The sequence below is a fragment of the Polistes fuscatus genome, unplaced genomic scaffold (assembly GCF_010416935.1).
Source record: "Polistes fuscatus isolate 324 unplaced genomic scaffold, CU_Pfus_HIC Scaffold9, whole genome shotgun sequence".
Classification (NCBI taxonomy): Eukaryota; Metazoa; Arthropoda; class Insecta; order Hymenoptera; family Vespidae; genus Polistes; species Polistes fuscatus.
The window spans coordinates 345,375-366,428 of NW_025113173.1; the positions used below are offsets into that span (position 1 = coordinate 345,375).

The following is a 21,054-nucleotide window of genomic DNA, read 5'->3' on the forward strand; positions in this document are numbered from 1 at the left end:
ATGCAAGCAGGGGACTCATCAGACATTGAAAAAGAAAATCATCAGAAATTTGGTCTTCGCAGAAAAAGAATGCGTATCCTATCCGATTCTGAATCCGAGAATGAGACAAGTATTAGAAGATCGTTCCAAAATTCGGGGGCAGTCTGTGATACAGAAATAGCTGTCAATGGAACAACTTGGACGAAATTGAAAGTGGGCGGATCTAATGGTCGCCATCCTTTCCACACAATCTTCAAAGACATCGCTGGGCCTACTGGCTACGCGAAACGCAATGTGATGGAAGGTAGCGTAAGCAGTGCTTTTCATTTGATTATAACCAAAAAGATGATAGAACATATAAAAAGTTGTACTGAAGAAGAAGCAGGTCGTGTTTTGAAAGGAGATTGGAAGATTTCAACCACAAAGTTGCTTGCTTTTATTGGGATTTTGTACGCTAGGGGAGCGTATGAAGCAAATTCGCTGAATGCTTTTTATTTGTGGTCCAAAGAATGGGGACCTGCTTTTTTTTCTAATACAATGTCCAGAGATGATTTCATGCAAATTCTTCGATTTGTCCGATTTGATAAAAAAACGGAACGATCTAGACGTTTACGCACCGACAAATTTGCAATGATATCGGAAATATGGAATCAATTTATATACAATAGCCAATGCTGTTATAAACCTCATGAAAATATTTCAATAGACGAGCAACTGTTCCCTACAAAAGCCCGCTGCAAATTCACTCAATACATGCCAAATAAGCCTCACAAATTTGGGATAAAATTTTGGTTGGCAGTAGATGTGCAATCTAAATACGTTATAAATGGGATTCCTTACCTAGGGAAGGATGAAACGCGGAATTCAACACCGTTGGGCGAATTTGTAGTTATGAAGTTAGCGGAACCATATCTTCATCACGGAAGAAATCTAACTACGGATAATTTTTTCACCAGTTTTCCTCTAGCTGAAAAATTAGTTGCAAAAGGAACCAGTTTAGTTGGAACTATTCGAGCCAACAAGAGAGAACTTCCAAAGCCAGCAAAAATCAAGAAAGATAAAATGAAGTTGTATTCTTCAGAACATTATAAATCAGGAAACTGCATACTTACTATATATAAAAGTAAGCCAAATCTAAAGGTGCTGTTACTAAGTACTAAGCACACTTTTATAAAAATAAAAGACAATAAAAAACATACACCGGAAACAATAGCTTATTACAATAAGACAAAGTTCGGAGTCGACGTAGTGGATCAAATGGCTCGCAAATATACCAGCAAATCAGCATCTTTTCGATGGCCTCTCCAGGTCTTTTTTAACATCTTAGATTTAGCGGCAATTAACGCATGGATATTATACACAGAGTGTACAGGGTCAAAACTATCCAGAAAGGAGTTTCTATTTCAGTTGGCCAAAGAACTTACAGAAGGAGAAAAGAAAAAATCCAACAACATAGATTATAATCACCCATTACCTAGTACTTCGGGAGAACGTAGGACTTGCCAAATTGGCTTTTGCAAAAGAAACAGAAGCAATAACATCTGTAAAATATGTCAAAAGGTTGTTTGCGGAAAATGTACAAACAAAATTGAGTATTTGTGTCAAAAATGTGCAAAATAAATGTCAAATATTGAAATAATCTGTAATAAAACTATTGAATAATAAAACCTTTCTATAAATATATATCTCACATTTTCATTTGTTTCTTATAGTATATAATTACATTATTTTCTAAGTGTTGGTATATGTATTCGTCTCTGCATCAAATTGACGCGTGTTCGTAGAGATAGGTATATCAGAAACGTCAGTAAACCTAGTGTTAAACATCCTACATATATGAGGATAACTCAGGAGCTATAGCCATAGCAAAATTTGGAAATATGACTAAACACTCGAAGTATATTGAAGTACACTATCACTTTGTAAATGAATGCTACGAAAAGAAAGAAATAGATATTGTGAAAGTAGAATCTGAAAACAATATTGCTGATATTTTGACAAAGGCTCTTGGAAGAAGTAAGTTTGAAAAATTTAGAATGCGTCTGAAAATTGTTTAGGGTATAAGTAGCATAAAATGAAGGAGGTGTGTCAAGAGAACGGTAATTTCTATGCTACTCATACTAAGTAATAAGTAATGTGTATTGAGTGTGTGTGTGGGAATGCGTGCGCAATAGTTGCAGCGATGGGAAGGAACAAAGAGAAAACGGAAGTTAGTATTAAGATGGCCGGGTATATAATATAAGTACATGTGCATTGTATCCCTAAATACAGATCTAATCAATAGTAATAAAGTATGAAATAAAGATAGAATAATACTTAAAAGAATCCTATAAGTGAATGGTAAAATATATTTATTACATTAAATCTCTCATTTCTTAACAAAATCAAACAAAGTATATTGAGTTATTAGCAATTAAATATCAATATCAAAATAGTAGACAATAAATGGAAACTAACATAAAAATCAAAAATGCTGAAGAATGCGAGTCAATTATCAAATATAGAAATTTAACTGGTGTATTATATATATAAGTTCTCTGATACGCGACCAGATATTAATTATAGCGTTAATTATTTAAGCTGATTTCAAAACTGTTATAACAAAACACATTGGAAGTATGGAATGCGAATATTAAAATACTTGTACTTAACTAAAGAACTAAGTTTACATTATGTGAGAAAAATGAAAATTGTGATTTGATTGATTTATATAACGTTGACGCAGATTGGGCTGGCGATAATGTTGATAGAAATTCTACATCTGTCTATGTAATTAGAGTTTTTGGTAATGTGGTTGTTGGAAATCTCGAAAACAATAATGTGTGACTAAGGTGTAGACGTATGCAGAGTATGTAGCATTGTCAGAAGCAGTAAGCAAATTAAATTACATACAAGAATTATTAAAAGTATTTGGAATAAATTTAACCAAACCAATAAAAGTTTACGAGGATAAATCCGGAGTATTATAAATAATAGCAAAGTTTGGAAATTTCACTAAAAAGAGAGAGAGAAGAGAAGAAACAATATTGTGAGGGTATAAATATATATAAATATGGAGAAAGAGAATTTGGAAAAAAGATTGAGGAATTTATCGAAAAGAATATTAAAGTAAAGGTTAAAGCGGAGAAAGCTAACAGAAGTAAGAGTGAGTAAGGGGCAGAGGGAGAAAAAGTTAGTGGTAGTAAAGCTGGAGAATAAAGAAATGAGGGAGCAGATAATGAGGAATAAGAAGTATTTAGAAAGAGGAGTGTATATTGATAGGGACATGACGATAAAGGAAAGGGAGATCCAGAGGATAATTATAGATAAGGCAAGAGAACAGAGGTATAAAGGAAAAAGAGCTAGAGTAAGTTATATGAAGGTCTTAATAGAAGATAGATGGATGAGGTGTGACGAGTGGAGAGGGGAGTTTGTGGAAGAGGGAAAGGAGAGAAGGAAGGATTGAGGTGAACAGAAAGATAGAGAGGAGGGGGAGGAGAGTAAAAAAAAATGAGTATGTGTGTGTGGAATATAGCGGGGGTGTTAAGTAAGGACAGGGAAGTGTGGAAGTATCTGAGTGATTTTGAGGTGGTATATAAGTAGAGACATGGTTGGAGAAAGATAAATGGACAGGGTTAGAAGGGAAGTTGCCAAGAAAGTTTGAGTGGAAATGTGTAGCAGCATCAAGAAATTATAGTAAAGATAGAGCAAAAGGAGTTATAATAGTAGGGATTAGTAAAAAGGTGATGAGTAGGAAATTTGAGGTTTGGAGTGAGAATATAGTTACGCAGGAGATCATGCAGGGAGGACAGATTTGGAAAATAGTAGGGGTGTATAACCAAGACATAGCAAGGACGATGGAAATTATAAAAGGAAAAGTAAAATCAAAGAAAAAAGGATGTGTATAAAAAAAAAAGTTATCGAAGAATTCAGCAAATACCAGGTGGCTATCACCTTTTAATTCCCCTACGCCGGGCGCATGTTAACCGTAAACATCACGTGCCGTGCAGCTGGGAGGATCGGAGAACGTGAGATCTAACAATGAGACTGAAAGATGCTGTTATACATTTTCAAAGTTTGTTAGTGGCAAATAATTTGATTGCTTCGGAATCTTCAGCTTCAATATCGCATGAAGCTATGTTGATTGGCGAAGAAATTTTTAATAAAACACATCCCAAGTGGAGCCTGTGAACGTTACAGTTGAACGGATGCATTTTCTTAAAAAATAGTAAGTATTTATCAAAATGGGAAAAAGAAATAAAAAAGGGAGGTGGTATATTAGGGGGTTAAGTATTAGTTAAGGGTTATATAAAGGGTTAAGTATAATACTATTAATTCTTGGACTTACGATCGTTTTGTTGAAGCTAAGAAAAATTGTCAACAGGTAACAACTAGGAATTTACAGCAATGGACCTTAGCAGCAGCAGGAAACAATTTCCGGATCTGGAATTCAAGGCTACGGAAAGCTGGGTGACGAAGTTTAAAAAAAACTATGGCATTCGTCAAAGAAAAATAACGAAATTTGTTTCAAAAATGGAAACAGCAACAATAGAAGATACCTTGGCATCTGCAGCAATATTTCAGAAACAAACACTGAAATTAATAACAAATTTCAATAAAGACTATATAATTAATACTGATCAAACAGGTACGTAAATGCACAAAAAATCTTAAAATTATCATTGATTTTAATTTTACACTTTCCTGTTCTGTATAACTTATGTCCATTCCTTTTTTCAGGATGCCAGTATCAATCTGGCAATACCAAGACTCTAGCTAAAAAAGAAAGCAAGCTTGTTTCTGTTATAAGAAATGATGTAAATAAAGTGGACGCATTCTTATACAGCGCAATATGCAATTACTTTATCTGGAAAAATTATATCCAAAGTATTTGTGTGTCTTCAAGAAATTACCGGACATTTTGGACCTAGAGTCCAAAAAGCAGTAGATTATTACACTTCAAAATATACAAATGTCGTTGTAACTTCGTCAAAGTCAGGAAAACTTACGACAATATTATATATTGACTTCCTTAAAGATTGCTTAAAATCTTACGTAGGAAATGAACAGTTTCTCCTGATCATAGATTCTTGGGGGAGGGCAAACAAAGCCCGAGTTGTATGATGATCAATCGGCAACCTGTACTATCAAGGTTATTCCGCCAAAGTCAAACGGGGTCTGAACAGAGATAAACGGGATCTGAACAAAGATAAACGGGATCTGAGCAGAGATAAAAGGGGTCTGAACAGAGTAAAAGGGTTTTGAACAGAGTAGAAGCAGGGATGCTCAAAATATTTACTACATATTTTGGAAGCTCAGTCGAGATTAGAATAGATTTAAAGCCGAAAAAGTTGAATAGAATAGATAGAGTGAGAAATTAGTAGTGAGAGTAAAGTGTACATCATTAGCCATACAATCATTAGTCGCGCACCCGAAGATTTCAAGGTAGAAGAGTTCAAGAATTTTAAAAGTTTAAGAGTTGTATATCAAGAGTTTTAAGTGTAAAGAGTCTAAGAGTTTTGTATGAATAGTTTTATATTAAGAGTAAAGAGTAAAGAGTAAAGAGTATTAACGAGTGTGTGAAAGAGTATCGACGAGTATCAGAGTCTAAGAGCATATTAAGAGTAAAGAGTATTAACGAATGTGTGAAAGAGTATCGACGAGTAAAATAAGAGTTAGAAGAATAGATTAAGAGTTAAAAGGATATAGTAAAAGATAATAAAGTAAGTCAGAGTATTTGTAGGGAGTAAAAATAATATTTCCTACATATTTTTGGCCTCTTGCTCAACCCTGCGAAGTTTGGAAGTACATGCTAAAGGAAGTGGGCGCAGCACTTTAGGAGTTATTGAGAAAAGTATGAGAAAAGTATGGGAAAAGGGAGAAATATTGGAGCAGTGGAGAAGAGGGATAATTTGCATGATTCATAAAAAAGGTGATAAAGATAATATAGAGAATTACAGAGGGGTTACATTAACATGCACAGCATATAAGATGTATGCAAGTATGTTAAATGAAATGCTAAAGAAGAAAGTGGAGAATAAGTTAGCAGAAAGTCAATTTGGATTTAGAGAGAGAAGAGGAGTAATCAAACCGATATATACACTTAAGCATATAGATTTTTTTTTTTATAAAACATACATCTTTACAATTTGTCCGTAATACCACACGTATCAAGAAAAAAACGAGAAGAGCTATAAAATCGTTATTCGAGGACTTCATCCCAAATCCAACATAGTTAAAATAACAAATGAATTAAACAAAATTGGCCACAAGGTAAGATCAATAACTAATATAATAAAATTCGATACCAAACAGCCGCTACCTTTATTTCTTATCGAACTGGCTCCTCAAGATAATAACAAAAATATATACGAGATTAAAACCCTGCTTAATACAACAATTAAAGTAGAACCACCAAGAACTAAAAGAGAAATACCTCAATGCACAAGATGCCAAGCCTATGGGCACACAAAAAATTACTGTAACAGAAATCCTGCATGTGTAAAATGTGCAAAAAATCACTTAACAGTACTCTGTCCTCAAGAGGGCAAAATAGAAAAAGTCATATGTGTAAACTGCAACGGTAATCACCCAGCAAATTACAAAGGATGTCAGACGAGAAAATTACTACAACAAAAACTGTATCCAACGCTGAGAAAAAAAGTATTGGAAAAACCTATTCTAGACGATCCTTACGAAGAAACATACTACAATAAACAAAACATAAATGCCAACAGGAATAATACACCGATAGTTGAACTCAGCGAATCAAGAAGAAACTAAGCATATAGTAGACGAAAAATTTAGTAAGCCAAAAGGGAAAATATTCGCGTGTTTTGTCGATCTAAAAGCATTTGACCGAGTTGATAGAGAAGTGCTAAAAAAAAGATTGAGGGAGATGGAGGAGGGGGTCAAATTAAGTAATAGGATTATGGATATATACAGAGAAACAAAAAATGTCATTAAAGTGGGAGAGGTTGAAGCAGAAGAATTTTGAACGGAAAAGGAAGTGAAACAAGGATGTCCTTTAAGCCCAACTCTATTTAATATACAAGTAACCCTCCTTCAACACGGCATCTTATAACACGGTTTCGCTATAACACGATTCGTAAATTGCGCGAACCCTCCTACAACACGGCATCCTATAACACGGTTTCGCTCTAACACGATAAGAAAATTGCAAAAACTTTTGTAAAGTACTGTAATTTTACAGCCGCGGCGAGGCTTGCCGTCTTAAAGATACAGTGTTGCCACTGAGATGTATACACATTTCTATCTCAGCGAGTGTTGCGGAAATTATTTCTTTTCATCTCCATGGCCTGAAAACAAAAGTGTCTCACGGATTTGATGGAAATGGCATCCGAAGCTGTAAATCAAATCGATTCTGAGGACACTAGCACTGATGAAGATTGTGCAGTTAATAATTTAACATTAAAAAAATTAAAAGAAGGCCTAAGCTTAGCTGAAAATCTCGAGTCATTTTTCTTGAATGCAGACCCTTCTACTGAAAGAAGCCGAAAATTCAAAAGGAAGTTGCAAAACTGTCTAGCTCCATACCGAGAAATTTACAATGACCTGGTAAGAACCAGCAACCAAAGTACAATTACAGATTTTTTTCAGAGGGAAGAAGATGCAAGAACTTTAAATGAAGAAAAAAGTTCTGAAAGTGAAGGCGATATCATTCCATCGAAAAAACGTTCTCGGTTGATTACACTGAGCAGTGACGATGAAGAAATTTATTAAATTAGAGTTGCGTTAAATTAAAATAATATATTTTGTTTTTTTTTTGTTTTGTGTTGAACATACATTTATATTTTTAATAAAAATTAAGTTGTTTATGTAGAATTAGAAGCAAAATTAACGTCTTTCGAAACAATTACAAATAAATAGAGAGACAAAGGAAGTTTGAAAAGTGTGATTCGAAAAGTTCGTTGGAAATAAAGATTGTACTGCTACACAAAGATTATTTGTATTCCCTGCCCTGTACCCTTTTTATAATATTTGTGACAAAGTCCTAAAATAAAAAGAGGAAGAAGAAGAATATTTTTTTTTGTAATATTCTTAATATATATAATAATATAATATATAAATAATATAATATAACAGTTGAATGACATAACGATAATTAAATAATGCAAAATATCATAAATGTACAGTTTATTATTGAATTATTTCGAAACAATTGTTATACTCATATTTTGCTTAAACTCACATATTTATTATTTAAAGAAATAAGAATTAAAAATATAAGAAGTAAGAATATAATTACAATTTCAATTTTTAAGAATATAATTACAATACAAATTTTTATTATTTAAAGAAATAAGAATTTAGAAATAAGAAGTAAGAATATAATTACAATTTCTTGTATGTTCGTTTGTTACGAGTAAAATCATTGTTGATACATTTTTCGAAAAATAAAGGAAATCATTATTTTACTTCTTCAAATATAATTAAGCGATTTCTAATGTTAGAAAGATATTAAAAAAGTATAGAGAAGTAATAATATCTTGTTTGACTTTTACAAAAAATAACATACAATCATTTCAACATCTTACTCTTTTTATTAAAAATGACCAAAATTGTTAACATCGATCAACGAAAAGTATCATATAATAAGCCTCCTGAAAATCAACGATTAATTTCATCCTTTTTGATTCGATTAACAAAATGTTCTCAAGATAGAATTGTTTCTTTGAATTTCACCTGTGAAAGTACTACGAGAAAGGCAAAGGTGGTGGTACGTTTTGTAACGGTTCACAAAGACATGGGAGAATTACTCTCTCATCGTCAGTGAATTTAATAATCATTAGAGACAGTATATTCACCTCCACCGTTTCCTTATCATCCATTTTTTACGAAGGAACGATTGTTAATTTGGAGTTGTCGACTACTGGGTAAACCAGTGTCATTTTATCATACACCTTACTCGTTAAGGAGCCAATTATTAATCCAATATTTCCGGTATTTTACCGAGTATGAACATGAAAATGACTGGTACCACCTGAATCTCAAATATAATTCCCTCTACGTCTTTTCTTTATTTTTTATATCAATTCAACTCTTGAGAAATTTCTACGAATAAATATTTGTAGGAATATTTAAAAACGTGACTTTTTTCGTCGGAATAATATATGATACAATACGAAGATCGATCATCGTTTGACAAATTTTTTTTTTTCAATTCCTTTAATGACACGATTTTTTTTTAATTTTTATTTTTATTTTTTTTTTTTTTTTATTATTATTTTCCTTATATTTCTTCTCTATAAAGTTTCTTTTTTTATAAATAATATTACAAATTTCCTTTACTTGTTTTCAACCCTTCGAGGACTGATAATAAATTATATAGTATTAACAATGATATAAATTTCCTATTATATAACATTTCATTTGATATATTAAAAACAAAACGACTTGTTACTTTCGATCTTCCACAAACAAATCTAACAGATTATGGGCCCAGATCGAAATTTGGAAATGAAACATTAAAATTTAGCGTAGCAACAAGAAGAAAAAGTGAGGTTAGCGTCATACGTTCAACACGTTTAAAATGGCAAGATAAATATCATGTAAAGTTGAAAATATTCAAAAATTAAGTAGCACTAATTATGAAACATGGAAATGGATTAGTAAAGATGAGAAAACAACAGATTCGATAAATATCAAATTTCAAAGTATCAATAAGATAAGTAAAAAATTTCAAGTATCAAATGGAGCAAATTTCATGTTATTTATTTCAATCGCACATAACCTCATTTAGACGACATTTCGGCATAATTTGTTTTTCGTGTTAAAAATACATCTGTTCCTTTTTCTACTCATATTTCAGTTTGAAAAAATTTGCTTCTTCTTTTTCTTATTATTATTAGGACTTCGTACTATTAAAAAAGTTTAAGGAGTCAATATTTGAGTGTTTTCTAAAATTCTATTAAGTTATAAAACTTACAGCAGAAGTTTTTTTCTTATTATTAGCATTATGTTAATACCATGGCCACAGGTAATAATGAGATGAGTGATGCGCCTGGAAATTTCAACAAGTCACGACGAAATACCGTTCGCATGGCGAAGTATATAGGGGATAAAGAATTTACTTGTCCTGGGGGTTGGGGGCTGATGATAAAGAAGGGGAATATCTTTCCCGCCCATATCCACCGACACAACAAAGATTGGAGAGGAATCGAAAGAAAGCAGAGAATTGGAGAAGTAAGAGAGCTGGGACCATCTAAGCCGGTTTCCGCTACGCCTGATTTATCTCAGTTCATGTCAACTAATAGCACTCCAACTAAGAATGATTACCGATTACTGTTTTCATTAATCGATATAACTCAATCAAAATTTATCCACATGATATTAATAATTCAAGTTTTAAATATCTAAACAGCATCATTGGAATATGTAATACATGCATGTTGAGAAATACACAAATATTATGAAGTATCGTACCTTAGGCCAGCAGTTTCTCTTGACCTTATATTTACCCCTATACAATTAAAATAACAAATGAATTAGACAAACTTGATCACAAGGTAAGATCAATAAATAATATAACAAAATACGACACCAAACAGCCGCTACCATTGTTCTTTATCGAATTCGCTCCTCAGGAAAATAACAAGGATATACAGTAAAACCTGTTTTGATAGTGACATTATCAATAGTTTGATAGATTATTAAAATGGACAAGAAAAACCGGAATCTATTACAACAGATAAATATATACAGGGATCCAGATTTCTAAAAAATTGGAAACGCATTTTCTTAAAATAGATACCAATGCGGAAAGACGCTTAAAATCTCCAAAAAGAACTAAGATCATGCATGTCTCATTATCGTGACGTTTACAAGCAATTGACCAGTCGACCATCGTCACACAAACTGGATCACTGACTTCATGGTACCAAAAAAGAAATCAATTGAAATCCTATCTTCAAGCGACGAAAGCGATTTTCAACCAATCCGTCACAAGAAGATGCGCGTTTTGGATTACGACGAGTAGGAGCAAACTATTTAATGTATAATTTGAAAACTTCTCCATGTATATGTACAATAAAGAATTACATATTTTTACAATTTCTTTAGGTCTAATTTAATTATTTAATTTAATTATTTAATTTAATTGAAAGCATTCTCTAATCTATTTCATAAATCATTGATGTATTTTCTAAGTCCGACTTTTTTTATGCGGTCCGTATCAATCGCATAAAAAAAATTTTAGGTAGTATTGTTTCTTACAAAGTTGTTTATTATATAGGAATTTATAAAAGTTCCGAATACTTTTTTGTACAATTTCTTTTATGCGATCCTTATCCACCGAACAAAAACAGGTTGTTTTACTGTACTTTGTCATGTTAAACGACGAAAACCTTAAAAACTTTCCATGAAATTTTCATTTTTCTCTTAACAAAAAGAATTTAATAAATTATTTATCCTAAAGTTATTTTTCCTTATTTCCATTAATTTATCCAAATATTTTAGTCTCCAGGTTAAATATCGTTGACATTTGGATTATGTAATTGTTCAAATTCGCGGATATACTTAATGTATCTATTTTATAACGGTTATTCTTTTTCTTTTTTAACACTAGAACTACCAGACCAGTCAAAATGACTGGTCGCGCAACTTCATTATTAAATTCCCACCTTACGTTACATTTTTTTCTCAAAATTATATGATGACTTTTCTAGATATAAGGAATGGTTTGTAAAAATAATTTTTATTTTTTTGTAACTTAAACAGAATTCGAATAAATTTTGGCATTTGCTACTTCTACCAATACCAGTCATTTTGACTGGTACTTCTTAAATTCGACATAAATCTGAAAATATCTGTTTTTTGAAATCAACACCGTCGATTAGATATTTAGACGAATGTATTATTCTTTGTTTTAATATTTTCTCTCATGTTACTGCTTATCTGGCGATAATACATAGTGATATAATCGTTGCCGTAGTGTATCGAAATAATAAATTCGATGTAGTTTTACGCGATCATTCTTTATTTCATAGTCGTGGGAATAGCATCTATTTTCTAGTTATATAGCGATTTTTTGTAATCCATAAAAAATGGCAAAACGTATAAAAACCTCTGATTTGCTGCGAAAAATAAACAATATTTCAATGGAAGCTTCTGATATCGAGGATGAAGAAAGTGACCAAGAAGATATTGAAACAGTTTAAAGTGGTAATAATGATGAGTTTGATGAGTTTGAAGTGCCACGCTTGTTGGCACTATATGTGGCAACAAAAGAGAATTGCCAAAAATTTGTAAAATAAAGAAGGATATTATGACTCGTTTTTCATCACTACTCTATAAATCAAATAATATTACCCTTACAATTTACAAAAGTAAACCGAAAAAGAAAGTTTTTATATTGAGTTCTAAACACAAATGTATCAAAATTGGTAAAAGTAATAAAAAGTTACCCGAGACGGTTGAATTTTATAATAAAACTAAATTTGGAGTGGACATTACAGACCAAATGGCAAAAAAATATAGCGTAAAATCCGGATCTAGAAGATGGCCGCTCCAAGTATTTTATAACATTTTAGATTTAGCTGGCATAAATTCCTGGATCTTATATAAGGAAACCACAGGTGAGAAAATATCTAGACAAGACTTCTTGTTTCAACTAGCAAATGAACTTGCCATTGAATATGTACAATCAAAAATCAAGCAACAAGAAACTACTGCTCCAAGTACATCAACGAGTTCACCTTCTTCACGTAAATGGTGTCAAATAGGGTTCTGCAATAATAAGACTACTGTCATTTGTAATTTATGTAAAAAATATGTTTGCAAACAATGAACTACAAAGATAAATTACTTTTGTAAGAAATGTGACGAATCAAAATCAGATAAATAACAATCATTTTAATATTTTATATTAACACTAGATTGCCTAAGCAAGTCATTTTGACTGCTTTTGTATTTCAATTAAAAAATAATTATTTAAATAATGACACAGCTTCTTATAATTTTGTGACTTTTTCTACAACATATAAATGGTTTAATTAATCATTGTTGTTGCCCCCTCCTCCTTCACTTCTGGTATATATGTGTGTTATACCTATATTGCCGAAAAGCAGTCATTTTGACTGCTTGGAAAAGACCAGTTCGTAACTGGTTCATAACTAAGTTTTTTATGGTCAGTCAAGTGGGGTCCCGAATTTTTCAGAAGAACTGTGTCCCGAGATAAGTTCAAGCAAATTCTACGATTTATTCGTTTTGACAAACGGACTGAAAGAAGTACACGCATCCGAACAAATAAATTTGCCTTGGTTTCAGAAATATGGGACAAGTTTATTGAAAACAGTCAAGCTTGCTATCAACCAGGGCAAAACATAACAGTTGACGAACAATTATCTCGAAAAAAAGCTAGGTGCAAGTTTATACAATATATGCCTTATAAACCGAATAAATTTGGCATCAAATTCTGGCTTGCATCAGACGTTACTAGCAAGTACGTGTTGAATTGTTTCGTTACTTGGGGAAAGATGAACAACGATCATCGTCAATTCTTCTAAGCGAATACGTTGTTCTGAAACTTGTCGAACCATATACAGGCTGTGGAAGAAGTGTCACGACCGACAACTTTTTTACGAGCATGTCACTAGCGACGAAATTATTGGACAAAAAAACTACATTAGTTGAAACTATTAGAGGAAATAAAAGAGAATTACCCAAAGCAGCCAAACAATCGAAGGATAACATGCCTCGTTTTTCCACTCTCCTATATAGATCAGAAAATTGTGTCCTTACAATATATAAAAGCAAACCGAACAAGAGTAGCTGTTCTAAGTTCCAGGCATAAATTTGTTAAAATTGATAAAGGTAATAGAAAAATGTTACCAGATTTTATTCAGTTTTATAATAAAACAAAATTTGGAGTTGATATGACAGATCAAATGGCCAGAAAATATACGGTGAAATCTAGTTCTTGTAGATGGCCCCTCCAAATATTTTTTAACATTTTAGATTTGGCTGCAATAAATGCTTGGATCCTTTATAAAGAAGTGACCGGAATACAAATAGAACGAAAACAGTTCCTGTTTCAATTAGCAGAACAGCTTTCCGCCGATTACATAACTGAAAGAGAGAAACATTCATCACAACAGGAAGACCCACAAGTATCAACTGCAACATCTTCAAATACAACAGATTCTACCAAACGAAAAATTTGTCAAATACGACTTTGCCACAATAACAAAACAAATAATATTTGTCAAAAATGTAAAAAGTATGTTTGCGGAAGATGTACATCCAAGAAGATTTGCACTTTTATTTGCTTAAAATGTCCAGATAATGAATAAATTATTTTTTTTCGAACTAAAATACATTTTTTTTATTGTTAATACTTATTAATAAGTTGTTATATGACTGTTAGTGATATAAAATATATTAAAAATTACTGTTAAACAAATTTCTTTGCGCATTAGTTATTTTTTCACAATGCAGTCATTTTGACTGCTTTCAGGCAATATAGGTATATACTAAGCTCCCGTCTTTCTAGTGTTAAAAATAATTAATAATAATTTTTTTTTCTATTTCAGATTCTATTACATTTTTAATAATAAAATACTTCTTATATTTACTTTATTGTATGTTTATTTTCTTCTTTTTGTTTCTAAAAGTTCTATTTATACTTGTTAGTATCATTAAAAATGTTGTTATTATAATTAAATTATTATATTTTAAAAATTGTCATCATATAGATGTATTTCCATACCCTTATATTCATTCTATATGATAATATAAAACAAAACAATAAAAAATTCTTTTGTTTTTACGATTATAAATGACCAGTCATTTTGACTGGTCTTGGTAGAAGTAGCATTGTTTTTTTTCCGGTAGTTCTAGTGTTAAATCAACCGCCAATGGCGTCTTTACGAAATCTCATCAAATTTTGATACACAAGCAGAGAATGTGAGAAAGAATTAAATAACGTAATATGATTAAAAAAAGGAAAGAATATTCCAGAGAAAAGAAAAGAAAATAAATAGAACGATCACTTACATCAATACGAGTTGAAGAAATTCCATCATAAATTGCAATTTGATTATTTTTCTCGTAGCTACTCGACGATTTCAATTCACACATGTGATCATAGTAGTTGTGTAGTCGTTGTTTTTAAATGTTTAAATATTTTAATATTTTATTTTAATTGTTTTAAATGTTTAAATATTTCAATATTTTATTTTACTTGTTTTAGAGTAAACGAGAAAAAAACAAAGATCATGATTTTCAGAAACGGAGGTAAGGTTAAGAAAGGGGAGGAATGGGAGATCAATAAGACAAAAGTGGAGGTAGTAAGGGAATTTAAATACCTGGGGTATTGGTTTACAAATAAAAATTCGGTTTGGGTGCATGGAAGGAAAATAGCTGGGAAAGCGCAAAAGGCGGCGAATATGGTATGGGGAATTTGGAAAAGGGCAGAGAGAAATATTATGGAGGATAGGCTATTCCTTTTGGATTCAATTGTGAAAGCGGGGGTTATGTATGGAGTAGAGATATGGGGGTTGGGAGATATAAAGATGTTCGAAAGGATACAGAGCAGATATTATAAAATGGCATTAGAAGTGAACAGGACAACGCCAAATTATAATATATATGGAGAAGAGAGCTGGGAATCCCAACTATGGATTACATGATAAGGGAAAGAGCGCTGCGTTATATCAAGGAGGTGCTGGAAATGGAGGATTCAAGGTGGCCAAAAATATGTGTGATAGAAGAAATAAGAGCCATAACGAACGGGAATCCCTCAAAATGGGGGGAGAATTCGGTCAGTGTGTTGAGGGAAATGGGTATCGGGGACTTGATAGAGATGATAAGGAAAAGAAGAGATGGGGGGAGGATAGGAGAGAAGATAAAAACGGGACTTGACGAATTGAAAAGGAGAAGCCTGAGGGAAGAAGAGGAAGAAATTAGGGAGTCAGAATACAATAGTTTGTACAAACATTTAATGGAAGGCGATGAAATACCATGGAAGTATTGGGCAGAAGAAGGAATAGGGGGAGGGGTAAAGGAGGTTTGGGCAAGGGTAAGATGTGGCAACTTAGGAAAGGCAGGAAAGAAAGGAGAAAAGGACTGGAAATGTAGGTTATGCAGAGAGCAGGTAGATACGTTGGAGCATCTGATAATCTGCGATAGAGGAAGGGAATTAGTTTCCGAGAAGGGAAGGAAAGAAGTAGAGGAGTTGATGGTTGGAGTAGAGGAAGGTGCAATAAGAGGGGAATTAATAAACATGTTAGGCGGTAAGATTCAGGTTGGTATGTGTGAATTTTTCAGGGAAGTAGAGAAGCTGTGTAAAAGGAAGAGGGTAGAGGAGGATAGGAGGGAAGGCGAAGACGAACTCGAGTGAGATCTGGGTAGTAATAACTTTTATGTAGTATAATTTTTAGATTGGTGATAATTAGTGGTATACGAGGGGTTTGTTAAGAGCAAGCCAAAAATGTGAGATAATTATAAGTAATATAATGATAAGACATTGTAAAAAACTTTGAAAGTTGTACAATAAAAACCTGATTATATATATATTTAATCATTTTATATTACTTCTTTTAAATGTTTAAATATTTAATTATTTTATTTTACTTATATTAAACGTTTAAATATTTTAATATTTTACTTTTTATTGTTTTAAATGTTTAAATATTTTAATATTTTACTTTTTATTGTTTTAAATGTTTAAATATTTTAATATTTTACTTTTATTGTTTTTAATGTTTAAATATTTTAATATTTTACTTTTTATTGTTTTAAATGGTTAAATATTTTAATATTTTACTTTTTATTGTTTTAAATGGTTAAATATTTTAATATTTTAATTTTTATTGTTTTAAATGTTTAAATATTTTAATATTTTATTTTAATTGTTTTAAATGTTTAAATATTTTAATATTTTACTTCTTATTGTTTTAAATGTTTAAATATTTTAATATTTTACTTTTATTGTTTTAAATGGTTAAATATTTTAATATTTTACTTCTTATTGTTTTAAATGTTTAAATATTTTAATATTTTACTTCTTATTGTTTTAAATGTTTAAATATTTTAATATTTACTTCTTATTGTTTTTAATTTTTAAATATTTTAATATTTTACTTTTTATTGTTTTAATGGTTAAATATTTTATATTTACTTTTTATTGTTTAAATGTTAAATATTTTAATATTTACTTCTTATTGTTTTAAATGTTTAAATATTTTAATATTTTACTTCTTATTGTTTTAAATGTTTAAATATTTTAATATTTTACTTCTATTGTTTTAAATGTTTAAATATTTTAATATTTACTTCTTGTTTTTAATTTTAAATATTTTAATATTTTAATTTTATTGTTTTAACTGTTTAAATTTTTAATATTTTATTTTAATTGTTTTCAATGTTTAAATATTTTAATATTTTACTTCTTATTGTTTTAACTGTTTAAATATTTTAATATTTTACTTTTTATTGTTTTAAATGGTTAAATATTTTAATATTTTATTTTAATTGTGTTAAATGTTTTAATATTTTAATATTTACTTTTATTGTTTTAAATGGTTAATATTTTAATATTTTATCTACTTGCTTTAAATGTTTAAAACTTTTAATTTTTCTTTTTATTGTTTTAATGGTTAAATATTCTAATATTTTACTTTTATTGTTTAAATGGTTAAATATTTATATTTAATATAAATAAATATTTTAATATTTTACTTTTTATTGTTTTAAATGGTTAATATTTTATATTTTATTCTACTTGTTTTAAATGTATAATATTTTAATATTTTACTTCTTATTGTTTTTAATTTTTAAATATTTTAATATTTTTCTTTTTATTGTTTTAAATGTTTAAATATTTTAGTATTTTATTTTAATTGTGTTAAATGTTTAAATCTTTTAATTGTGTTAAATGGTTAAATATTTTAATATTTTATTCTACTTGTTTTTAAATGTTTAAATATTTTAATATTTTAATATTTTACTTTTTATTGTTTTAAATGTTTAAATATTTTAATATTTTACTTTTATTGTTTTAATGTTTAAATCTTTTAACTATTTTTCTTTTTATTGTTTTAAATGGTTCTATTTTAATGTTATACTTTTTATTGTTTTAAAGGTTAAATATTTAATATTTTACTTTATATTGTTTTAAATGGTTAAATATTTTAATATTTTACTTTTTATTGTTTTAAATGGTTAAATATTTTAATATTTTATTCTACTTGTTTTAAATGTTTAAATATTTTAATATTTTACTTTTTATTGTTTTAAATGTTTAAATATTTTAGTATTTTATTTTAATTGTGTTAAATGTTTAAATATTTTAATATTTTACTTTTTATTGTTTTAAATGGTTAAATATTTTAATATTTTATTCTACTTGTTTTAAATGTTTAAATCTTTTAATATTTTTCTTTTTATTGTTTTAAATGTTTAAATATTTTAATTTTTTACTTCTTATTGTTTTAATTTTTAAATATTTTAATATTTTACTTTTCATTGTTTTAAATGTTTTAAATATTTTAGTATTTTACTTTTTATTGTTTTAAATGGTTAAATTTTTATATTTTACTTTCTATTGTTATAAATGTTTAAATATTTTAATATTTTACTTTTATTGTTTTAAATGTTTAAATATTTAATATTTTACTTTTATTGTTTTAAATGTTTAAATATTTTAATATTCTACTTTTTATTGTTTTAAATGGTTAAATATTTTAATATTTTATTCTACTGTTTTAACTGTTTAAATCTTTTAATATTTTTCTTTTTATTGTTTTAAATGTTTAAATATTTTAATATTTTACTTCTTATTGTTTTTAATTTTTAAATATTTTAATATTTTACTTTTCATTGTTTTAAATGTTTAAATATTTTAGTATTTTATTTTAATTGTGTTAAATGTTTAAATCTTTTAATTGTGTTAAATGGTTAAATATTTTAATATTTTATTCTACTTGTTTTAAATGTTTAAATCTTTTAATATTTTTCTTTTTATTGTTTTAAATATTTAAATATTTTAATATTTTACTTCTTATTGTTTTTAATTTTTAAATATTTTAATATTTTACTTTTTATTGTTTTAAATGGTTAAATATTTTAATATTTTATTCTACTTGTTTTAAATGTTTAAATATTTTAATATTTTATTCTACTTGTTTTAAATGTTTAAATATTTTAATCTTTTATTCTACTTGTTTTAAATGTTTAAATATTTTAATATTTTACTTTTTATTGATTTAAATGGTTAAATATTTTAATATTATACTTTTTATTGTTTTTAATGTTTAAATATTTTAATATTTTATTTTACTTGTTTCAAATGTTTAAATATTTTAGTTTATAGGTTAAATATCGTTGACATTTTGATTAGTATATTGTTCAAATTAGCGGATTTAATGTATCTATTTTGTAACGGTTATTCTTTTCCTTTTTTAAATCTACCGCCAATGGCGTCTTTATGAAATCTTATAGAATTTTGATACACAAGCAGAGAATGTGAGAAAGAATGGAATAACGACACGTAATATGATAAAAAAAAAGAAAGAATATTCCATAGAAAAGAAAAGAAAATAAATAGAACGATCACTTACTTCAATACGAGCTGAAGGAATTCCTTTATAAATTGCAATTTTGTTATTTTTCTCGCAGCTTCTCGATGATTCCAAACACACATGTTGTCATAGTAATTGTTTAGTTGTTTTTTCGCAACGGAAGTGTGAGTAGGGAAAAGAAAGTATTGTTCCTGTCCTCAACGTTGCATTCAAATGTTTCCTGGATGATATGCTATTTTTATTGTATAATTAATAATCTACATATGTAACGTACAAAAGAGCTTTTGAAAAAATAACAATGAACTGATATTTCGTAGTTTATAGCAAATTGCACTTTTGATGTAGACGATGTACTTTATTCTTTTCTAAAAATCAAAAATAATATAACTCTAGTAAGCCGGCAAATACAACAAAGAAAATGTCGCGTAAATTCTTTTCTAAAAATCGAAAATAATATAACTCTAATATGCCGGCAAATACGAAAAAGAAAATGTTGCGTAGATAAAATGACGGTTGAACAAAGCATCAACGGTCGAAACGCTACGATTTATCGAAATCAATCATAACTCGCGTGAATCGATTATTTTATAATAAATAAGCACAAAATATAATTTTCATTGTTGATTATTTGAGGTTATGTATTTTATAATCAATTATATTTCTACACGAATTTACTTATTTCTTGAATAACACCGATTGACCTTGAAAAACGATGATGAGAAAGAAAATGAGAAAGAGAATGAGAAGAGGAATGACCAAATGACAATAACAACTTACCCCAGCAACGGCACGCCGAGAACTGAACGGTTATCGTGACTGCGATGCACGTTAATTCTCATTATGCGCACTTCGCCAACGTTACGATGCGCGCGCATCACAATTCAAATTACGCTATTAGCGCACCACCTGCTTAAGGGGGGTGGGGGAAATACGTGTAGAGGCTTCAAAAAATTTAATTTTTTTTTTTTTATAAATTGCTTGTAAAATTATTAAAAAATATAGTCATAAAATTTCAAGTCAAAAATCCAAGTCGTTCAAAAGTTATAAACAATTAAGTGAGCGCCCGTTGTTCAATTGTCGGAACGCGTGGCATGAAATACGCAACGGTCGAGCTTTTTTCAAACGCGTTTTTCTCAAAACGACTTTTTTCGGATTTGCGTACACTCTAGCTTACAAAGTTTTTAACCAATCATTTTGAAATTTGGAATATAGTTTGTTTATATAATTACGCTCTATTTGAACCTGAATCATAAGCGATGTCTTTGTTTAAAGTATTTTTTTATAATGAACAATATATGAAAAAATAGTAAAAAATCATGCTTCATGTTCACACCCCTCTAAAAAATACAAATTTTCATTTTTTCTAGGGAAATGAGGTTCAAATAGAAGATACACATATAAAAAAAGTAATTTTTCTTTGTAATTGATTTCTAATAAAAAATGTGGCTTCCAAGATGTACGCAAACTGCTCAGTCGGATGGAAATCTAAAATGCGTGAAAGCTGATATCTCCGCTAGTTTTCGAGATAAATCTTTCAAAATTTCGGAATATGTTC

General features: G+C 29.2%; 1 protein-coding gene and 1 pseudogene across 1 annotated transcript; both read left to right on the forward strand.

Annotated features, from left to right (window-relative positions):
• Positions 1 to 1,631, forward strand: LOC122525684 (piggyBac transposable element-derived protein 4-like). The gene has a single exon (XM_043648606.1). The coding sequence runs from the start codon at positions 1 to 3 to the stop codon at positions 1,597 to 1,599; it is 1,599 nt and encodes a 532-aa protein (XP_043504541.1). The 3' UTR covers positions 1,600 to 1,631.
• Positions 1,632 to 3,983: 2,352 nt separating this feature from the next.
• On the forward strand, positions 3,984 to 6,376 carry LOC122525663 (annotated as a pseudogene).
• Positions 6,377 to 21,054: the final 14,678 nt, after the last annotated feature.